Source organism: Eptesicus fuscus, chromosome 16 (genome assembly GCF_027574615.1).
Source record: "Eptesicus fuscus isolate TK198812 chromosome 16, DD_ASM_mEF_20220401, whole genome shotgun sequence".
NCBI lineage: Eukaryota > Metazoa > Chordata > Mammalia > Chiroptera > Vespertilionidae > Eptesicus > Eptesicus fuscus.
In genome coordinates, this window is record NC_072488.1 from 36,499,486 (window position 1) to 36,520,356 (window position 20,871).

A 20,871-nucleotide genomic window follows, 5' to 3' on the forward strand; every position below is an offset into this window, starting at 1 on the left:
AACCAAGATTAGAAAATTTATTAATAATGTTAAGAATTAATTTTATATTTGAATAGCAGTATTGTGAATATGTTGAGTTAAAAAGAAAGATCCTAATTCACCAACCTAATATTACAACGTAAGGAATTAGAAAAAGAACAAACTAAACTCACCTGGCTGGTGTGGCTTAGTGGTTTAGCATCAACCTGTGAACCAGAAGGTCATAGTTTGATTCCCCCAGGTTGCAAGCTCTATCCCCTGTCGGGGGTACATGCAGGAGGCAGCCAATCAAAGATTCTATCTATCTCCATTTCTCCTTTTCTCTCTGAAATCAATAAAAATACATTTTTTTAAAAAAGAACAAACTAAACTCAAAACTAGCAGAAGGAAATAATAAATATTAGAGCAAAGATAGAGAATAGAAAAACAATAGAACAAATGGTGCTGTAACAGGTAGACATTCACATGTAAAAATATGAATCTAGACACAGACCTTACAAACATCACAAAAATTATATCAAAATAGATCATAAACCTGAATGTAAAACACAAAACTATAAAACTAGAAGACAACATAGGAGAAAACCTAGATTACTTTGGGTATATATGTGTGTTATTGGTTTAAGAGGGAGGTTGTGGGCTCAATCCCCAGTGTGGGGGGCATGCAGGAGGCAGCTGATCAATGATTCCTTGTCATCATTGATGTTTCTTTCTCTCCTTCTCTCTCCCTCTCTGAAATCAATAGTAAAAATATATTTTAAAAAGAAAAGATAATTTTAATAGATATTTCAAATAATTTGAAATTGTCTTTTTTTAATACTACCCCGAAACTCAAAAATGGTAGTTTAAGTTATTTGCAGTGTGGAAACTGAAATAGTTCATTGGTCTGTCTTGCATTTTCAAATAGGTATTTTATTGATGCATGATTTTAGAACTTCATGTATTGTTTCTTTGTAAAACATTGATTTTCCCCATCTCTTGAAGATCTTCTAAATGTTGTCACATTTTATTACACAATGTAAAAAGCAACATTTGTTAATATTGCCACCAGTCTTTTCACACAAGTCCTTAAGTCCATCCTTTTCCTCACTTCTATTGTATGTGGGCCTATTTCTACTCTCTATTCTACATAATTATTAGCTACTAGAGGCCTGGTGCACGAAATTCGTGCATGGGAGGGGGGGTCCCTCAGCCCAGCCTGCACTCTCTCCAATTTTGGACATCCCTCTCGCTATCCAGGACCGCTGGCTCCTAACCGCTTGCCTGCCTGCCTGCCTGTTCACCCCTAACCACCTCTGCCTGCCAGCCTGATCGCTCCCTAACTGCCTCTGCTTGCTGGCCTGATCGCCCCCTAACTGCCCCCCTGCTGGCCTGGCTGCCCCCTAACTTCCCCCCTGCCAGCCTGGCCGCCCCCTAACTGCCCCCCTGCCAGCCTGGTTGCACCTAACTGCCCCCCTGATGGCCTGATTGGCCCCCTAACTGCCCCCCTGCTGGCCTGCCCGCACCCTAACTGCTTGCTCCCCTGCTGGCCTGATCGCACCTTAATTGCTTGCTCCCTTGCAGGCCTGATCGCCCCCTAAACACCTCTGCCTCGGCCCCCACTACCGTGGCTTTGTCCGGAAGGAAGTTGGACATCCAGAAGATGGTCTGGTTGACCCGGTCTAATTAGCATATTACCATTTTATTAGTATAGATGTTTGGTTTTAGTTCTGGTATCCTATTTTATATTATGCTTTCTGATTTAAAAACATTTTAACACTCAGTTCTATATTCTCTATTTTTTTATATTCAATTCTTCTTATATGGGAAGTTTAACTGTTGATTTATTTGTTACATGTCCCCATATATTGCTGTTCAGTATTACACATCTTCTAGTTTATGCTGAAAAAAGGTACTTTTCAGTTTCTCATTATCCTTGTTACCTTTAAGTAATTTTCAAATTGAATGGGGGAACCACCATTTTTATTTCATCATTTTAAAACCAGCAATTCCAGTATTCTTCTTAAAGTACTTTTGCTGTGAAACCTAACATTAGTGTGAAATATATACAAAAAAGACATAAGACTTAATACACAGCTTAACAAATTATATTAAGTGAACATCTATTTAAATACCATAAGAGTTAAATCTTTGCAAAAGCTCCAGAAGCTTTCTGCTTTTGTATCCCTTATCCTAAACTCTTTCCTCTTTCCTAGAGATAAATCACTGTCATAATTTTATTGAAATCACTTTGTTCTTTGCTTTATAGTTTTAAGTATAAATCTTAAGCAATATGCTTTTGTTTAACTGGTTTCTCATTTTCTTTTTTTTTATTTTATTGATTTATTGGGGTGACACTGGTTAGCAAACTTACACAGGTTTCAGGTGCACAATTCTACAACACATTGTCTTTTCACTGTGTTGTGTGTTCACCACCCAAATCAAGTCTCCATCCATCACCATTTATCCTCCCTATAGCCTCTTTCACCTCCCTCCTTTAATCCCTCCTCCCTCCACCCCCAAAATCACCACACTGTTATCCGTGTCCATGACTTTTTTTGCTCTCTCTTCTTTGCTCAATCCCTCCACCCTCCCTCACCCAGCCTGACCCCACCCCCCACTCCCCAACAGCCTGCCCTCTATCTATGAGTCTGTCACTGTTTTGCTTGCTAGTTCATTTTGTTCTTTTGATTCCACATATGAGTGAAATCATAATGGTACTTGTTTTTCTCTGACTGACTAATTTCACTAGCATAAAGCTCTCCAGGTCCATCCATGCTGTCGAAAAGGGTAAGATTTCCTTCTTTTTTTATAGCTGAGTAGTATTCCATTGACACTCGGGTTGCTTCCAAATTTTAGCTATTGTAAATAGTGTTGCATTGAACATAGAGGTGCATGTATTCTTTCCAATTAGTGTTTCTGGTTTCTTTGGATAAATTGCCCGAAGTGGAATCACTGGGTCATAAGGCAGTGGGTTCCATTTTTAATTTCCACAGTGGCTGCACCAATCTGCATTCCCACCAACAGTGCACAAGGCAAAAGAAAGATTATAAAAATATTTCAACAACAGGATCAAAATTACTCATGAATTAACTAGTAAGAGGTGATAGTTGGAGTTCAAAACTGATTCTGAGACTAAAAGATTAGACAATTGGGACAATAGCTGTATCATTTGCAAACATAATGAAAATGAAGCAGGTTGTAAAGAAAGACTATAATTATGGTTTTGAACATACTGAGTTTGAATTTTATATGGCAGGAAGAACAGCCAGCTGGAAATGTCAACTTGAGATAGATTGAACTATAAATGTATATTTGGGAATCATCTGCATGGAAGTGATAGTTGCAATCCTGGGAGTGATTCAGCTCAAAGTGAGGGGAGAGAAAGCTATTTAAAGAAATACCTAGAGGAATATGTGCTTGTATCAGTGGAAGAAGAGGAGACAGCAAAAGAGAAAGCAACTGCCCTGTCTAGATGGCTCTGTTGGTTGGAGCATCATACTGTACACCAAAAGGTTTTGGGTGTGATTCCCAGTCAGGGCACATACCTAGGTTACAGGTTCTATCTCTGATTGGGATATGTACTGGAGGCAACCAATTGGTGTTTCTCTCTCTCTCTCTCTCTCTCTCAAATCAATACATATTTTTAAAAAGAGAGAGAAAGCAACTATATTCAGAGGAGTAGAGCAAAAAAAAATAATTGAAATTTATTGCAACTATTAAAATGTAGGAAATTTTGTAATAAGTTATTTGATTAGTTTTTTTTGAAAAAGATCCTATTGTTATTGTTAGTAAGAATAACTAGGTGACCTTACTTTCTTTAGTATATAATATGTTAATAGAAATAATATATTAAGGTGATCTATATCAGAACATAGAACTGTTAAGTGAAACAGTGGCCTCAAGTCCTATTTCTTCTCTACTGTCACCACTTCAAATTGGCTCTGTAATCATGGTTGACATTTAACTAGTTCTCAGTTAAACTGAGATCAGTGAAATTTGGTCTATACAGTGGCTTGATTGAGAGAGAACTGGAAGGATCATCTAACTGAGCAGACTGATCATTCTAATCATAAAGTTATAATTAGAATAGCTTTTATGAATTTCCTCTTTCTCCATGCATAAAAAGGACAACTATAATATCTGTGCCTTACTTTCCCAATATGTTAAATGGAGGTGCCTTCTCATACATTTTGTCATTGCAAAAATACAAGAAATAAGTTTTAAAGAGTTGTTCCAACATTTGAAAGTTTGGTTCTATGCTTAATGGCCAGATTTTTATGTCTTCCTTTCACCAGAAATAGTTGCATTGCCAAGAATTCCAAGTGCCCATTTTGCACATAGAATATCAAGATTACCTTATAGTTAAAGCTTTGTTTACAGAATTTTTTCTTTATTTTGGAGAAATTAATGTCTTTTAACATTTTCAAAACACTCAAATATAGGAATTCAAGTGCTAATAATGCATTGGTGGCAATAATAATAATTGCAGTTAACATTTACTGAATAGTTAACTATGTGAAATCCATTGGGCTAAGTGTTTTTGCATGAATTTATTCATTTAGCACTATTTACTGAGTGCCTACTATGTGCCAGGTACTGTTCTGGACACTTGGGATCAATTAATAAGCAAAAACTAAAATCACTGCCATCATAGCCCTTTTATTTATGAGGATGGACAGGTAATAAGCATTAACAATAAGCATATTTTGGAAATAACTAAAATAAAGTGTATGGACCATAAGAATATAATAAGCTATGGAAAATAAATAGAGCAAGATAAGGGGAGTCAGGAGAGCCTAGTTGGGTTTGGGTGATGGAGATGTGTTGTGTTATTAATTAGGGTGGTCAAATGGAGATGGTTGCATTGGAGTTAACCATGCAGATATCTAAGAGGAGAGCATCTAAGCTAATGGAACAATCTGTGCAAATGCAATAAGATTAAGGTGGGACCATGTCTTGGGTATGCTGGATGGGATCAGGGAGAAGCAGATCTTGTCACTACAACAACACTATGAGTACCATTATAATCCCCATTTTATAGATGAGGGAACTGAGACAAAGAAGTGGAACAACCTGCCACATTTACTACAAAATCAGGAGCCAGCAATAGCAAGAAGGTTTCAAACTGATTTAACTGCTTAGTTCTCTATGACCCTCTGCAAAATATAAGGTGAAAGGTCAGTAGTTGTGAAGTACTAGTAGATGACTTCATTGAAAAATGTCTGTACTTCAATTTTCTGCAATTTCTAGGTCTTGTGATTCAATCAAAGTTTTTTCAATACATATGACTTCTTTTTCTTGTGAGATGTTTTAATATAAGGGTTTGGTGTTAGGGCAAATCCAAAGTTTAGTTTAGTTCTTCCAGTCTTTTCATATTGAGCCTTTCTTAGAAACAGGATATATTCATAATCATAATGACATGGTATATTTTCATTAATTTTTAAGTACAGAAAAACACTCTAGATTGTAATATGATTATGACATATGTACATTACTTATGTGCATGCTACTGATGATTAGAATGAATCAGTGTAATGATAGTTGCAGGTTACTGGCCCATCTACTTGCTACCCATACTTGGAATAAATCAATGCTTTAAAATAATAATTCAATACAGAAGAATATTTTATTCTGTTTTTAAAAATTAAATTTATTGATGTAACATTGGTTAATAGCATTATATAAATTTCAGGTGTATGACATTATAATTTGATACAGTATATAATGTATCACCATCCAAAGTCTAGTTTCCTTCCATTACCACATATCTGATCTCCTTTACCCAGTTTGTCCTCCCTCCACCTACTTCCCTATGGTAACCACCATTCTGTTGTCTATATCTATTAGTTTTTTATTTCATTTGTTATTTTTTGTTTTATATTCCACATCAGGCAGTTTTTGTTCTTTTCCATCTGACTTATTTCACCCAGCATAATACTTTAAAGATCCATCCATGTTGTCCCGAGTGGCAATATTTCATCTTCTTTTATGGTTAAATAGTATTCTGCATATTTATCAAATCATCTGTAGAGGGACACTTAGGTTGTTTCCATGTCTTGGCTATTGTAAATAATGCTGTAATGAACATAAGGGTACTTATATGTATATGAATTAGTGTTATCAGATTTTTCAGGTATATATCCAGAAGAGAAAGTGCTGGATCACGAAAATTATTTCAATAAAAACAATCCTTTAAATAATAGAAAATCTAAGAAGAAAATGTGTTTATGCCCAGTTTATTGATCTCCTAGCTTAATCATAGACTGCTTGCCACTCTATTTTCAAGTTAAGTGACTGAGGGATTTGAAAGTCACAATGAAAAGACACCATTAGGTGAAAAGATTTAATAGTTAATTTTTATACATGTTAGATTGATAGTTAAGAGAGCTATTATTTATTTTAAGGTTAATATTTTACTTTATTGGGAATTCCATTTTACCTACTTATTCATATTGAATAGAATTAATAAAAATGTGTCTTTTATGACCTGTGAATTTTTCAGCATTGACTTTGTATAACCATTTAAAGAACAAAACTTTGCTAGATTCATTGTTTTTTTACATAATCTGTTTATCTGACAGTTAATAAAGTAAGAAATTATATCCTTGGTGTTCTTTAGTAGACTTCCACAGGAGTAGTGAATGCATAAATCATGGTTATGTGGGGTTGATAATTTTAATTGTCTAGCACTAGCATGCTTTTGTCAAGTGGGGGCATCATTGGTCTTTCTTAAATAAGCTGTGTGGCAAGAATAATTTGCTTGTTAAACTTAAATGATATTAGGGATAAATAATTATTCTCCTTTCACCTTATTTTAGAGGGCCTGTATATTATGTCTATAGCCAATACTCTTAACTGATAGCAAGATTTAAAGTCCAGAAACATTTAGTAGTCTTCTTTTTAAGTTTTCAATTGTATCAGTCTCTAAAGTTACCATCACAAAATGTGGTTTTTACACAGTAAAAGAAAATGGTTTTAAGAATAATTAGAGTTTAGAGTAAAAATCTTATTTTGTGGTCTTAGTTTTGCTGTCATCGTTGTTTTAAGCATATGAACAAGGAAATGCCAAGTATATGCTTCAGATTTAAAACACATGCATACAAACATGCACTCCTAAGTGACTTAGTATTTAAAAGTAGTTATAACTGATAATTAGAAGATATTTTGAGCAAATCCAAATTACATATTGTTGTGTTACCAACACCAAACTATTGATAATAGCTCTAAATTTCTTTTGCCATTTTTAAATTTATATAAGAAGTACATTTGATTATGATTATCATTCTGCTATCTAAATTGAATATGATTACTGTGTTTTGATCTCTCCAATACTAACAATTTGTGTCACAGTTAGACTTCCAAATACATTATTCTTTAGTCAGAAAAAAAGAACTATATTTGTACATGATTGCATGTGGGCAAATTTCTTTTAGGGTGTGCAAGTTATACATATATTCAGCCTGAAATATTGAAATATTTTAATACAATGTTTCCACCAATCTTGCATGCCTACCTCTTTGTCAGGTGAATGCCACAGGCTAACACTGAGGATAATCCTCTATAATAAAAGGATAATATACAAATTGACCAGATGGTGGAACGACCAGTTGCTATGATGCGCACTGACCACCGGGGGGCAGATGCTCAATGCAGGAGCTGCCCCTTGGTGATCAGTACGCTTCGCGCCACTCAGCCAGAAGCCCTGAGCGCAGCGGTGGTGTCTGGAGCCTCTCCCACTTCCTCGGCAGCGCTAAGGGTATCTGACTGACGGCTTAGGCCCGCTCCCTCATGGAGGGAGCGGGCCTAAGCCATCAGTCGGACATCCCCTGAGGGCTCCCAGACTGCGAGAGGGCGCAGGCCAGGCTGAAGGACCCCCACACACACCCCGAGTGCATGAATTTCGTGCACCGGGCCTCTAGTAACTTATAATTCATGTCTCTTTCTTGGAGGTTACAGTTGTCTTGAATTGACAGTTTTGAAGGACCTAAACTGACATCTAAGGGTTCAAATTATCTAGAAAGGTCAGTTAATATTTTCTATTTTAATATTTTTCTCTTTTTCTTTTTTCTAGCCAAGTCCTATACCAAGTCCTATTTTGGGGCGAAAGCCAAATGCCAGTCAGTCATTGCTTGTATGGTGCAAAGAAGTTACGAAAAACTACCGGGGAGTAAAAATCACAAATTTTACTACATCGTGGAGAAATGGTTTATCTTTTTGTGCAATATTACACCACTTTAGGCCGGATTTAATGTAAGTAAAAATTTTTCATTCCTTATAAATATTTTGTAAATAACAGATAGCTTAAAAAATACAATAATTTTAACACATGTCCTGAAATACTTGACTTCATATTTCTTTTTTATTACCCACACCTCTTCTTTTTGAAAGAAATGCATGCCACCCTAGCTGGTTTGGCTCAGTGGATAGAGCGTCAGCCTCTGGACTGAAGGATCCTGGTCAAGGGCACATGCCTGGGTTGTGGGCTCGATCCCCAGTAGGGGGCGTGCAGGAGGCAACCAATCAATGATTCTCTCCCATCATTGATGTTTCTGTCTCTCCCTCTTCCACCCTCTCTGAAATTAATAAAAATATTTTTTAAAGAAAGAAATGCATGCCAAAAAGAAAAGTCCTTCCTTCTTGATATCTAAAAAAAAATCTGTTTTTTTTTATTATTTTTCTTCTTAATCTCATACAAAAAACTTATTTTAAATTATTATAAAAATGGGTTAGTGTTTCAACAATAAAGATTTTTTTAAAAAATTTAGAAAGAGAAGTAGATGAAAAAAGAAATTGGGTTAGGGTTAAAATTATATGACGCAAAGAAGCCTATAGCTCTTTGTACATTGACAACAAGGTATGGCCTCATGGTAAATTTGGTTGTCAATGCTTGTCTCTGGTTCCCTGCCTTAACTTCTCTTTAGATGGAAAGCTTCAGGCAATGAAACAGGTAATCACTGTTTTCGTTTATTTGTTTATTTATTTATTTATTTTCGTTAATTTCCCACATAGATTTGTTGATTGAATTGCTGTGAAGTTGCTAGTTACTCTTGGGTATTTATTGAGTGTCAAATTTTTAGAATCAGTTTGTTTTAAAAATAGCTGTTTTGTAAAATACTGTATATATCCTACTGTGCCATTTTCTCCCTCAGTGACTACAAGTCTCTGAATCCTCAAGATATTAAAGAGAACAACAAAAAGGTAAGAATTGCCAAGAAGAAAAAAAAGTTGTTGTTTTGGCCTCTCTGCAGGCTTTTATTAATTTGGGGGAAGTGAGGTTTTTTTTTGCGAGGCCATAACTGCAGCTCTCAGAAGGTAGTCCCCTTCCTGCAGTTCAAATAGAATGCATGGCTTATTCTAGTTTGTCATAGCCTTTAAAGATCACAGGTGCCAGTCTGGTATCAGATTATACTATGTGTATGAACGTCATTACCTGTTAAATATTTGTTAAAGCACATTGCTTTTATTCAGAATTTAGCTTTTAAAAAGTGTACCCATAGTGATTGTGTCATAAATTATTATGAGTTTAGAACAATCTTTTGGGAGAGGATGAGGTCAGGAGCCTAAAACCAAAAAAGAATGCCTGTGTTTCTAGAAGCAAAATGATATGAACATTGGTTTCTTTTTTTATTTTCTGGTAAACTGCAATTTTTTTCCACATGATTAATTAATATACAGAGGTCAGAGCTTCCCAATTGGTATGTGGGGGATATCGATTCTTTCAGCCTTCAAGGTAGCTGTGCAAGGGCTGAATTGCTGGAGCCTTCCAGGGCCAGCTGAGTATGGCAGCAGGCTGACTTAACTACTTCCCTCAATAGCACAATATTACAATATGTGCACCATGACATGAAAAAAACAGGGAATCATCTAACTCTCAACACACAGTAGTACTCAGTGTTGTTTGGGGCAATTGAATTCTTCAACTGATAAGTTAATGAAATGTATTATCTCAGAACTGGCATTCTTAACCTGGGGCTATGGATAGAATTCAGGGCATCTTTGAACATGGCTGGTGAAAAAAATACATTTTTCTCAAATTTTTAACTAAAAGTTAGCATTTCCTTCAATTATAAATTTACGCAACAATCTACTGTAGGATCAGCCATGACTGAGACTTTGTCACCTTTAGAATTTCAGATATTTTCATGTAACTTTACAAATATCTACCAATACCTTTTAAGCTCATCACTTCTTCAAAATTACAGTAGTTAATGCATTCATAAAAGCACATATATTACTGTTTCTCAAATTAAATTTTGCTAATATTTTCATAGTTTTATTTTTTAATATAATTGGTTTCTTTTGTAATCCTATGTATTTTATACATATAAAACATTATTCTGAGAAGGGATTCATTGCCAAAAGAATTCATGGAATAAAGTGATTAATAATTATTTAGATTATTAAAACCACCAGTAATAAAATGTCTATAAAGGGGACTTTGATAGAAGTTCAATTAACATTAAGTCAAAATAATTATTTTTACTTTTATTGCTTTCTAATACCAAAAATTTGTATTATCATTAAAAAATTCTTATTTCTTTGCAAATGTATTGTTATTATGCTGGCCATAAGGAAATACATTTAAAAACTGTCCATTTTTAATTGGAATATGTTACCCAAAAAAAGGAAATCTTAAAAAAACAATATGATTTTCTTTATAGAAATCACCTTTATGGTGGGCATGCTGCAAAGTAAGTCATTCTCATAAAATATGTTCTGTATAATTTTAGAGAGCTTATATCATATAATTTTAGAGAACTTGTTTTTTATCGATTAAATTATATCTTTAGATATGACAGTTCTTGCATTTTTTGCATTTGAATAAAATATTAAGCTAATTTAAATGCAGATAGAAGCAATATAAATCATTATTTTTATTAAGTGAAGCTTTCAGGTTACTGTTTAAAATTTTGAAAAGGAAACGTTTTTATCTAAATAATTTTTAAGAGTATGGGGACTTTCGTTAAGGCTTAAGTCACACTTCTTTACATTATTTTTTTTCAGTAACTTAATAATGATGAGCATACCTTGGATTTACAAATTACGACATAAAGGAGAATATTCCATTAACTTTTTTTTCTCAATTATATCTTTCAGGGCAAATAATCATGTCTTGAAAGGATTTTAATTTTGATGATCCTATTCATTGCACAATTCAAATAGTTGTTGTTATACAGTCTTTTCTTTTCATCACTTTGCAACTTCTTACCTAATATCTACATTGAGTATCAGTTGCTACCTGCAGATTTATTTCCGGCTTCACACAGTTCTTCCTAATAACCCCATCTGCCCTTGATTGAACTTAAAGCAGCAGGAGAAACGATGCCTATGTTTTAAGTTCCAAACAGATGTATAACATAACTAGCAATGATTCCTCCTTACCAATTAAATAATATCTAGGACCGAATAAAACAATTTTCTCTCAAATACCTTTTTTCTCCACATACTAATAGTTAAAAAGATAATAGGTGGTTGACCATAGCAAAAGAGGTTAACCTATGGGAAAATTCCTTTAAAAGGCTTGACCTCGCTTATAAGAAACCTGGTTTGTTTTTAAATGGTTTTTTTTTTTAGTGCAATTAGTGTGCATAAAATGAAATGCTACATGAAGCAGAACACCAGCAGGAGATTCCCCACAAGGAAGCTAATCATTTTCCCAGGTCTGTAAAAAGTGATGAATAAAAAAGGTATTTACCTGTGACATCTGATCTTAAAGAATATGTCAATGTTTTAGATAATTGGGAAATGTTTAGAATACTGCTTGTGGTGCTTTTCCTGATGGTCTGCAATTGATGCCTGTTAATGTAGTTGCCAAGACACATGAGGAGGAAAATGACTTTAATTTTCCTAAAACATGTAAAATAACAAACAGGCCTAAACATGCACACCAACTGAGACATTCTCTCAAGTAAATATTTTGAGGTGCCTATATTATGAAATATAGGGCTACGAAAATTGAAGTGGTTTTAATATCACAGTTTCCTTTTCTTCCTAACATATTCCATAACATTTATTAAAACTACTGGAAGAATACAAAAATCAAGGATTAAATTCAAAAGTAGTAATGCACTTTAACACGTAAGTGCAAAAGACTGATTTCTTCTTAATCGTTACATAATTTCCTAATGTGTTGTTTTTTGTTTTTTAAGAAAAACTTTGTGTTATGATCCTACACCTAGGTTGTTACAAAGATAGACATTTTTATATCCCAAAGGAAGAATATAACTAAAGGATCTTTACTTTCTCCAAGAATATGTCTAAACCTTAAACCATATTATTAATGCTTCCTAGCAACGCAATGCTGTTTTCAAGGGTTAGGTCAGGATACTAATAATTAATTGTAAATTGAGAAACGGCTTTGATTCTTCAAAACTAGAAAAACCTGATATGCCACTGTCATTTAAAGGCTAACAAAAATAATACAGTGCAGCCTCACATCTTCAACTACTCAAACATTTTATTCTTTCCAAAATGGATGAAGTGAAATTAAGTCCCTCTTTTAATTATGAAAATCAATTTCAATTGGGCATTTAAAAAGTTGCTATGTTTTTAGGCTTGTATTTTATACTAGATAATCTAGGAGTTAGTTCTTTAGGGGTATCTAGCTGTTTTTATTCTTCATGTTACATGACCATGGAAAAGAGGTTGATAGGAATGATAAAGCTCCAGATGAATTATTTCTTATAACTTAATTCCTTATAACTTAATAAATTCTAAGGGTTTTTTTGTTTGTTTTAACTCTATTTTGCTTATTTTCTTTATTTGAAAAGAACATTCCATTTGATATTAATTAAGGAAATTTCTCTGGGATCTACCCCACTTTTACAAATTTCTGACTTAGAATTTTGTTTTGCTCATGTGGTTGTCATGTACCCTCCAACAACAACAAAAATACACTAAAATTTTGCTTTTTTTTTTTATGGTAACTTAATTTTATTCATTTTTTAAACTTAATTTTGAGATTTAATTTACATATAACATTATATTAGTTTCAGGTGTACAACATGTTTCAATATTTGAATCATTGTGAAACATTCCCCACATTAAGTCTAATTAACATTCGTTGTTGTTTTGTTTTTGTTTTTTTGCTGTTTTTAAAATGTATGAAATATCTGAACTGTTCAATATATCTTTTGTTTTTCCTTCCTTTGAAGGCATATGATGGATTTGCCAGCATAGGAATTTCCCGGTTATTGGAACCTTCTGACATGGTCTTATTAGCAATTCCTGACAAACTGACTGTTATGACTTATCTCTATCAAATAAGGGCACATTTCAGTGGTCAAGAACTAAATGTTGTTCAGATAGAGGAAAACAGCAGTAAAAGCACATATAAAGTTGGAAACTATGAAACAGATACAAACAGTTCTGTTGATCAAGAAAAATTCTATGCAGAGCTTAGTGATCTGAAACAGGAACCTGAACTGCAGCAGCCTACCAGCACAGCCGTAGACTTCTTATCACAGGACGACTCTGTGTTTGTAAATGATAGTGGGGTTGGAGAGTCAGAAAGTGAACATCAGACTCCTGATGATCATCTTAGTCCAAGCACAGCCTCCCCTTACTGTCGCAGGACTAAAAGTGACACAGAACCCCACAAGTCCCAGCAGAGCTCTGGAAGGACTTCAGGTTCTGATGACCCAGGAATATGTTATAATACGGATTCAACTCACGCGCAAGTTTTGTTAGGCAAGAAGAGACTATTGAAAGCTGAGACTTTAGAATTAAGTGATTTGTATGTTTGTGATAAAAAGAAGGATGTGTCTCCACCCTTTATTTGTGAGGTGACAGGCGAGCAAAAGCTTCAGACTCTGGACATCAGTAGTAACTTGGAGCAAGAAAAATTAGAGAATTCTAGACCCTTAGAATGCAGATCAGATCCTGAATCACCTATCAAAAAAACAAGTTTATCTCCCACATCTAAACTTGGATACTCATACAACAGAGATGCAGATCTTGCGAAGAAAAAGCGTACTTCCCTGAGGCAGATAGAGTCTGATCCAGATGCAGATAGAACCACTTTAAATCATTCAGATCATTCTGCAAAAACAGTCCAGGTAAGTGAGTTGGAATGATGAATACATATACTTAGTTAATAGTTATCCTGGTTTTTTTTTTTTTTTTGTATTCATAAAATACTTTAAAATGTTAAAAAATGATTAAAGGTGAAGTGTAATTCCCATTATATAAAAAAACTGAAATATACCTGCTCTTCATTTAAAATTTATGATATAATATTTTAAGCCTAAAAATAAATTCCAATTTCAACATTGAAGGATAAAGAATGTCGACCTTTCTTTTCTTTTTAAATATGGTTTTATTGCTTTTAGAGACAGAGGAAGAGAGAGGGAGAGAGAGAAAGAAACATTGATCGCTGCCTCCTGCAAGCCCCCAGTTGGGGATGGAGCTGCAACCCAGGCATGTGCCCTAATGGGGAATCAATCAATGACCACTCAGAGTGTATGGCACAGTGCTCAACCAACTGAGCCACACCAGCCAAGGCTGTTAACTTATCTTTTTTCAGATTTATTTATTCATTTGAGAGAGAGAGAGAGAGAGAGACATCAATTTGTTGTTCCACTTATTTATGCATTCATTGGTTGCTTCTTGTATGTGCCCTGATCAGAGAGCGACCCCACAACCTTGGCATATCGGGACAATGCTCTAACTGGCTGAGCTACCTGGCCAGGGCCGAATATCAACTTTTCAAATCAAAATATTATTAACCTATAAAAGCAGAATATCTCAATGTAAGAATAAATAAATGATACTTCAGTATTTCATTTAGTAACAATATCATTCTGAAATGTATAAAGACAGGTTAAATATTTACCATTTAAAGCATTTTCTTCAAATGTTTTGGTTGCATTGTGATTGATATTTTCAATCCCATCATTACTTGTAGATAAAAATTCCAGTGGCATCAAACTTCTCCACATGAGAAAATAATGATACAGATTTGACCTTATGATATTGACTGTATTTAATTGAATCTACAATACCATCAATTATAGTATATATCATTATTTTATGAACCACAAAGAAAGAAAAACACTGCCAATAAACTATAACATAGGATTTTTATTTTATACCTGTTGGAAGTTCTTTTAGATTTATTTAGGCATATAACTTTTCTTAATCAGATAACACTCATATATACATAAAAGGAAATTTTAAGCAAAATAAATTAAGGTATAATAAATTTAGAATTAGAATTTAGAATCCAGCTCTTCTGAATCATTTTTTTATATAAAGCTTTGGACGTTCCTGTTTTTCCGTAGTGTATCCTCTGTGCCTTCGGAAGTATTACGTTACAGCAGTGGTTCTCAAAAGTATGATCATTGACCACTGATACTCTCCAAGATTCTTTCAGAGCACCCCAAAGTTGAAACTATTTTCACAATGATACTAGAACATTATTTACCTTTTTCACTTTCATTCTCTCACAGTGTACAGTAGTATTTTCTGGAGACTACATAATTTGTGATATCTCAACAAATCAAATATAGAAGTATATAATAGAAAATATAAAAATATAATGGCATTCTCATTTTTTGAAGTAATTTTTATTAGACTACTAGAGGCCCAGAGCACGAATTCGTGCATGAGTGGAGTCTGTCCAGCCCGCCCCGATGGGGGCCAATAGGGGACAGGGACGACCAGGGTGAGGGGCCGCAAGCGGTTGGCTGGCCTGCCCTGCCCCCAGTCGGGGTGTTGGGGGCAAATCTGGGGCCGGGCCGGCCGGGGGATGGGGGGTCAATGGGGGCCCAGATCAGGCTGGCTGGCTGCCGCAGTGTGCATCATAGCCACCGGTCATTCTGGTCATTCTGGTTGTTCTGCTGTTCCAGTCACTGGGCTTTTAATATATATATATATTATTAGAATAACATCTAATGGGTTTATTATAGCTGTTTCCAAAGGAATAAATCAGTAACTATTTTAAAAATTTCTCCGTTTTATTTTTAAATGACAAATATCGATAGGTATAACCTACATAAGCAAAAGCTTTTGGGGATTCTCTAATTTTTAAGCATATATAGGGATTCTGAAACCAAAAGTTTGAAAACCTCTGAATTACAGTATTTCTCCACAGTTGTCTCTAGATTTTTCTTTACTGTAATACTCATTGATAATACCACTTTCTTGATCTTATTGGACGGTCCCAACAAAAGATTTTTAGATAATAACCTGGAGTTAATTTCCATTCTCTGAAGTAGTTGTTAACTGAAACATCAAGGAATTGCAGTCACATCCCCAAAAATATCAAATAGATACATATGTAGGCATTAAAGACTGTTATCTTAACTACCACTTGTATAACAGAGATTATAAGATGCCATCCATTTTAGCTTTTCAGAGGTGTTATGGAAAAATGTGCCTCTTAGGATCAAATAAATATAGTAGTAGCTAACAAAGCAAGCCCTGTTCTCCTAATCAAAATTTTCACATCAAAGATTTTAAGTACATGAACTTGCAGGACAAAAGAGCCTTCAGGACATCATAATGACCATACATAGTAGATAATCAACAAACACCAAGTGATTGACAATTGAAGAATTCGGTGAGCCCAAGTTCTAATATCTAATATAGGTTTTTCTTTTACTCCTGATTTTTTTTTATCCTCACCCAAGGATATGTTTATTGATATTTGGAGAGAGAGAGAGAGAGAGAGAGAGAGAGAGAGAGAGAGAGAGAGAAACACCGGTGTGAGAGAGAAACACTGATTGGTTGCCTCCTGTACATGCCCTGACGCGGGATTGAACCCAAAACTTAGATATGTGCCCTGATCTGGAATCAAACCCGCAACCTTTTGGTGCATGGGACAACGCTCTAACCAACTAAGCCATCTGGCCAGAACTTTAATTCTGATTTTTAAGGTAACTATGTTTAGTTAAATCTATAAGTTAATTAATGTTTAGAATTTTAAATTACTCTGGACTGAGAATCACAAAACCTGGATTCTCATCTTCGCATTGCCAATGATTACCAGTGTAACATGTTAACTAGCCACTTAAATTCTATAAATCTTATTTTCCGTATATGTAAAATGAAATTATCTCTGAGATCCCTTTTAGCTATAAAATTCTATCATGCTGTGATTTTATTCAGATGACTGAAGTCATGTACAGTAAATCCATATGATGATAGAAGTAGCAACTATTTACATCTCTGTGTTTGTTTGTTTATTGGCCATTAGTTTGTTGGTCAGAATATTATTTAGGATAAATTTGTATTATCTTGGCAAAGTATTGCCTGGCACTAAATAGTTGTAATATGAGTATTAATGCTTCATAGGTTTTGTTTTTTAATTTTTCAGAGATGGTGTTTTGGGGTTTGGTGTGTGTGTGTGTTTTATATAGCAGTTAAATTCTGGACACCTAAAAATGTTTTTCTTTTTTGTACTGTGTTTCATCAATTTTAAGATACGCATTTTTTTATAATTCTCTGAAATCAAGATGTTACTTATAGATAGTATGTTAGAGTTTAAATGACAGTGTTTGTTCTTTCTTAGTAGTTAATAAAACAATGGTGAATCTAATAATGGTATTAGATTAGAGGAAATTTGATAATTTAGTATGACTGCAGAGACTTGGCAAAGTCATAATGTTGCACATTTGAGTCCTCATACATGTGATTACCATTATATATCTTACACATTTCTTAAATTTACAACTAAGGAGGTAAGTGATTGAATCCTATTTTATATATGGAAAATGGGGGTTTACAGAGTTGCCTAATATCATATAATAAGTACTAATGTTCAGACTGAAAACCAACCTTATCTTGCTCCAAAGTCTGTGTTCATAAATTTTATGGTCACAATATCTCATTGTCTTTTTACCATGATAGCACTAAGAATAATCATATTTCATATGTAAAGCAGATAGCTTTACTGAAAGCCAATTTAGCAATTCACATTAAGTTACATAAAATGTTAATCTCATAGATTCTACCTCCAGGAATTTTTCCTAAGGAGATATTCAGAACTGCACGTAAGAATTTCTTACAAGTCCCTGGCCAGGTGGCTCAGTTGATTAGAGGATCATCCCGTACACCCAAAGGTTGCAGGTTTGATTCCCATTCAGGACATATACCTAGATTGCAGTTCAATCCCTGGTCAGCGGTATGGGAGGCAACCAATTAATGTTTCTCTCTCACATCAATGCTTCTCTCTCTCTCTCTCTCTCTCTCTCTCTCTCTCTCTCTCTCTCTCTCTCCCCCCCTTCCTCTGTTTCTAAAATCAATAAACATATCCTCATGTGAGGATTAAAAAAATATACTACAAGGTACAAGGCCATAGTAATCAAAACAGTGTGGTACTGGGATAAAAACAGACATAGATCAATGTAACAGAATAGAGAGCCCAATAGGGTAAAGATAGTCTATTCAATAAAAAGTGTGGGAGACTTGGACGGACAACATGCAAAATAATGAAAGTAGATAACCTTACACCATACACAAGAATAAGCTCAAAATGGATTAAAGACTTAAAATGTTAGACTCAAAACCATAAAAATCCTAAAAGAAAATATAGGCAATAAAATCTCGGACATTTCTCTTAAGGATATTTTTGAGGGAACAAAAAAACACAAATTGGACTTTATCAAATGAAAACATTTTTGCACAGCAAAGGAAACCATTAACAAAATGAAAAGACAACCCACTGAATGAGAGAACATATTCACTGATACACCTGATAAAGGCTTAATATCCAGAATTTATAAGGAACTTATAAAACTCAATACAAAAAAAAAAAAAAAAAAACAAATTCCAATTAAGAAATGGGCAAAGGACCTGAATAGACACTTCTCCAAAAAAGGACAGATGGCCAATAGACGTATGAAACGATGTTCTATATCACTGATCATCAGAGAAATGCAAATTAAAACCACAATGAGATATCACCTCATACCTGTCAGAATGGCTATCATCAATAAATCAACAAACAGCAAGTGTTTGTGAGAATGTAGAGAAAAGAGAACCCTAGTGCACTGTTGGTGGGACTGCAGATTAGTGCAACCACTGTGGAAAGCAATATGGAGTTACCTCAACAAATTAAAAGTGTAACTAACTGCCCTATGACCCAGCAATTCCACTTCTGGAAATATATCCAAAGAAATCTGAAACACTAACTGGAAAGAATATATGCACCCCTATGTTCATTGCATCCCTATTATAGCATTATTTATAACTAGAGGCCCAGTGCACGAAATTCATGCATGGGTAGGGTCCCTAGCGGCTGCCAACTGCTGGCCAGGGCTTCCCTTCCCCCTGGTCGAACACCCAGTCGAGGGGACAATTTGCATATTAGGCTTTTATTATATAGGAAGGATAGCCAAGATTTGGAAGCAACCCAGGTGCCTATCAGTATATGAGTGGATTAAAAAAACCTGTGGTACATTTACACAATAGAATTACTACTCAGCCAAAAAAAAAAAAAGAAGAAGGAAATCTTACCTTTTGCAACAGCTTGAAATCCAGGCGACCCTGCTAGCGGTTCTCAACCTGTGGGTCGCGACCCACAGGTTGAGAACCGCTGCTATAGAGCCTAAGACCATCGGAAAACACAGATAATTACATTACGATTCATTAACAGTAGCAAAATTACAGTTATGAAGTAGCAACAAAAATAATTTTATGGTTGGGGTTCACCACAACATGAGGAACTATATTAAAGGGTCGCGGCATTAGAAAGGTTGAGAACCGCTGGCTTGGATGGACCTGGAGAGTATTATGCTAAGTGAAATAAGCCTGTCAGAGAAAGACAAGTACCATATGATTTCACTTGCATTTGGAATCTAATGAACAAAATAAACTAACAAAATTGAATCAGTCTCATAGTTACAGAGAACAGAGTGACAGCTGTCAGAGGGGTGGGGGTTGGGACCTGGATGAGGGTGAAGGGATTAAGAATAAAAAGAAAGACTCATCGACAACAGTATAGTGATTTCCAGAGGGAAACAGGGAGTAGGCGGAGATAGAAGAGGGTAAAAGGAGAGGTAAAGACACAATACAATATACAGATGATGTATTGTAGAATTGTATGCCTGAAAGTTATATAATTTTATTAACCAATGTCACCCCAATAAACTCAATTTTTAAATAAGAATTTACATATAAATATGTTCATAAAAGCAGTGTTTATGATAGTGAAAAATTATAAACAACCTAAATATGCAATAAGATGAGTTAAATAAAATATGAAGCATTTATGTTAATACAATACTAGACAATTTAAAATTGTTTTCATGTCACCATACATAGTTACTAAAAATTTTGTTTCTTGTGATTAGAGTTTTAAGATTTATTCACCATGCTGTATATTACATTCCCCTGACTTATTTATTTTTTATCTGGTAGTTTGTACCTTTTTGACCATGTGGCTGTCCAGTTTTCCCAAAACTTATTTATTGAAGCGACTATCCATTTGCATAGGTTAATTTCTGAGCTCCCTGTTTTGTTTCATGGATCTGTGTATCTGTTTTTATACCAGTACTATACTGCTCTAATTACTATAGCATTATAATACTAGTATAGTTTGAAATCAGGGAGCGTGATGCCTCCAATTTTATTTTTTTATTTTTACTTTTATATATTTTCTAAAATTTCTATAATTAATATAAATTGCATTTGTAATCAGAAAAAAAATTGTGTTTTTGTGTTTTAAAACACGAAAGCAATTTTTTGCTACACCTGTGTAGCTGATTGAAATCCCTAAAGGACTATAGAATCATAATGTAGAGCTTGTGGGATCTTAAAGATTATCTACCCTTTTTTCAAGATGAGAGATTTTTAAAAATATAATAATAGTTAACATTTATTTAATCATCAATATATTATTCTACTTCACTTAATCTTTATAGTATACTTAATGAGAGTTGTTCTGTTTTTATTCCCAGTTTATAAATG

The 20,871-nt window shown here is 34.4% G+C and overlaps 1 protein-coding gene across 8 annotated transcripts in view; it reads left to right on the top strand.

Annotated features, from left to right (window-relative positions):
- EHBP1 (EH domain binding protein 1) overlaps positions 1-20,871 on the top strand; it is a 442,179-nt gene that overhangs the window by 326,437 nt on the left and 94,871 nt on the right. For 5 of the 8 annotated variants that reach the window (XM_054728303.1, XM_054728302.1, XM_054728307.1 and 2 more), the window contains 4 exons: positions 8,033-8,211; positions 9,111-9,159; positions 10,623-10,652; positions 13,116-14,018. In XM_054728303.1, the coding sequence (XP_054584278.1) occupies positions 8,033-8,211; positions 9,111-9,159; positions 10,623-10,652; positions 13,116-14,018 (1,161 nt within the window). The remainder of the gene's footprint in view (positions 1-8,032; positions 8,212-9,110; positions 9,160-10,622; positions 10,653-13,115; positions 14,019-20,871) is intronic. The other 3 variants (XM_054728309.1, XM_054728306.1, XM_054728308.1) reach the window with 1 other exon arrangement.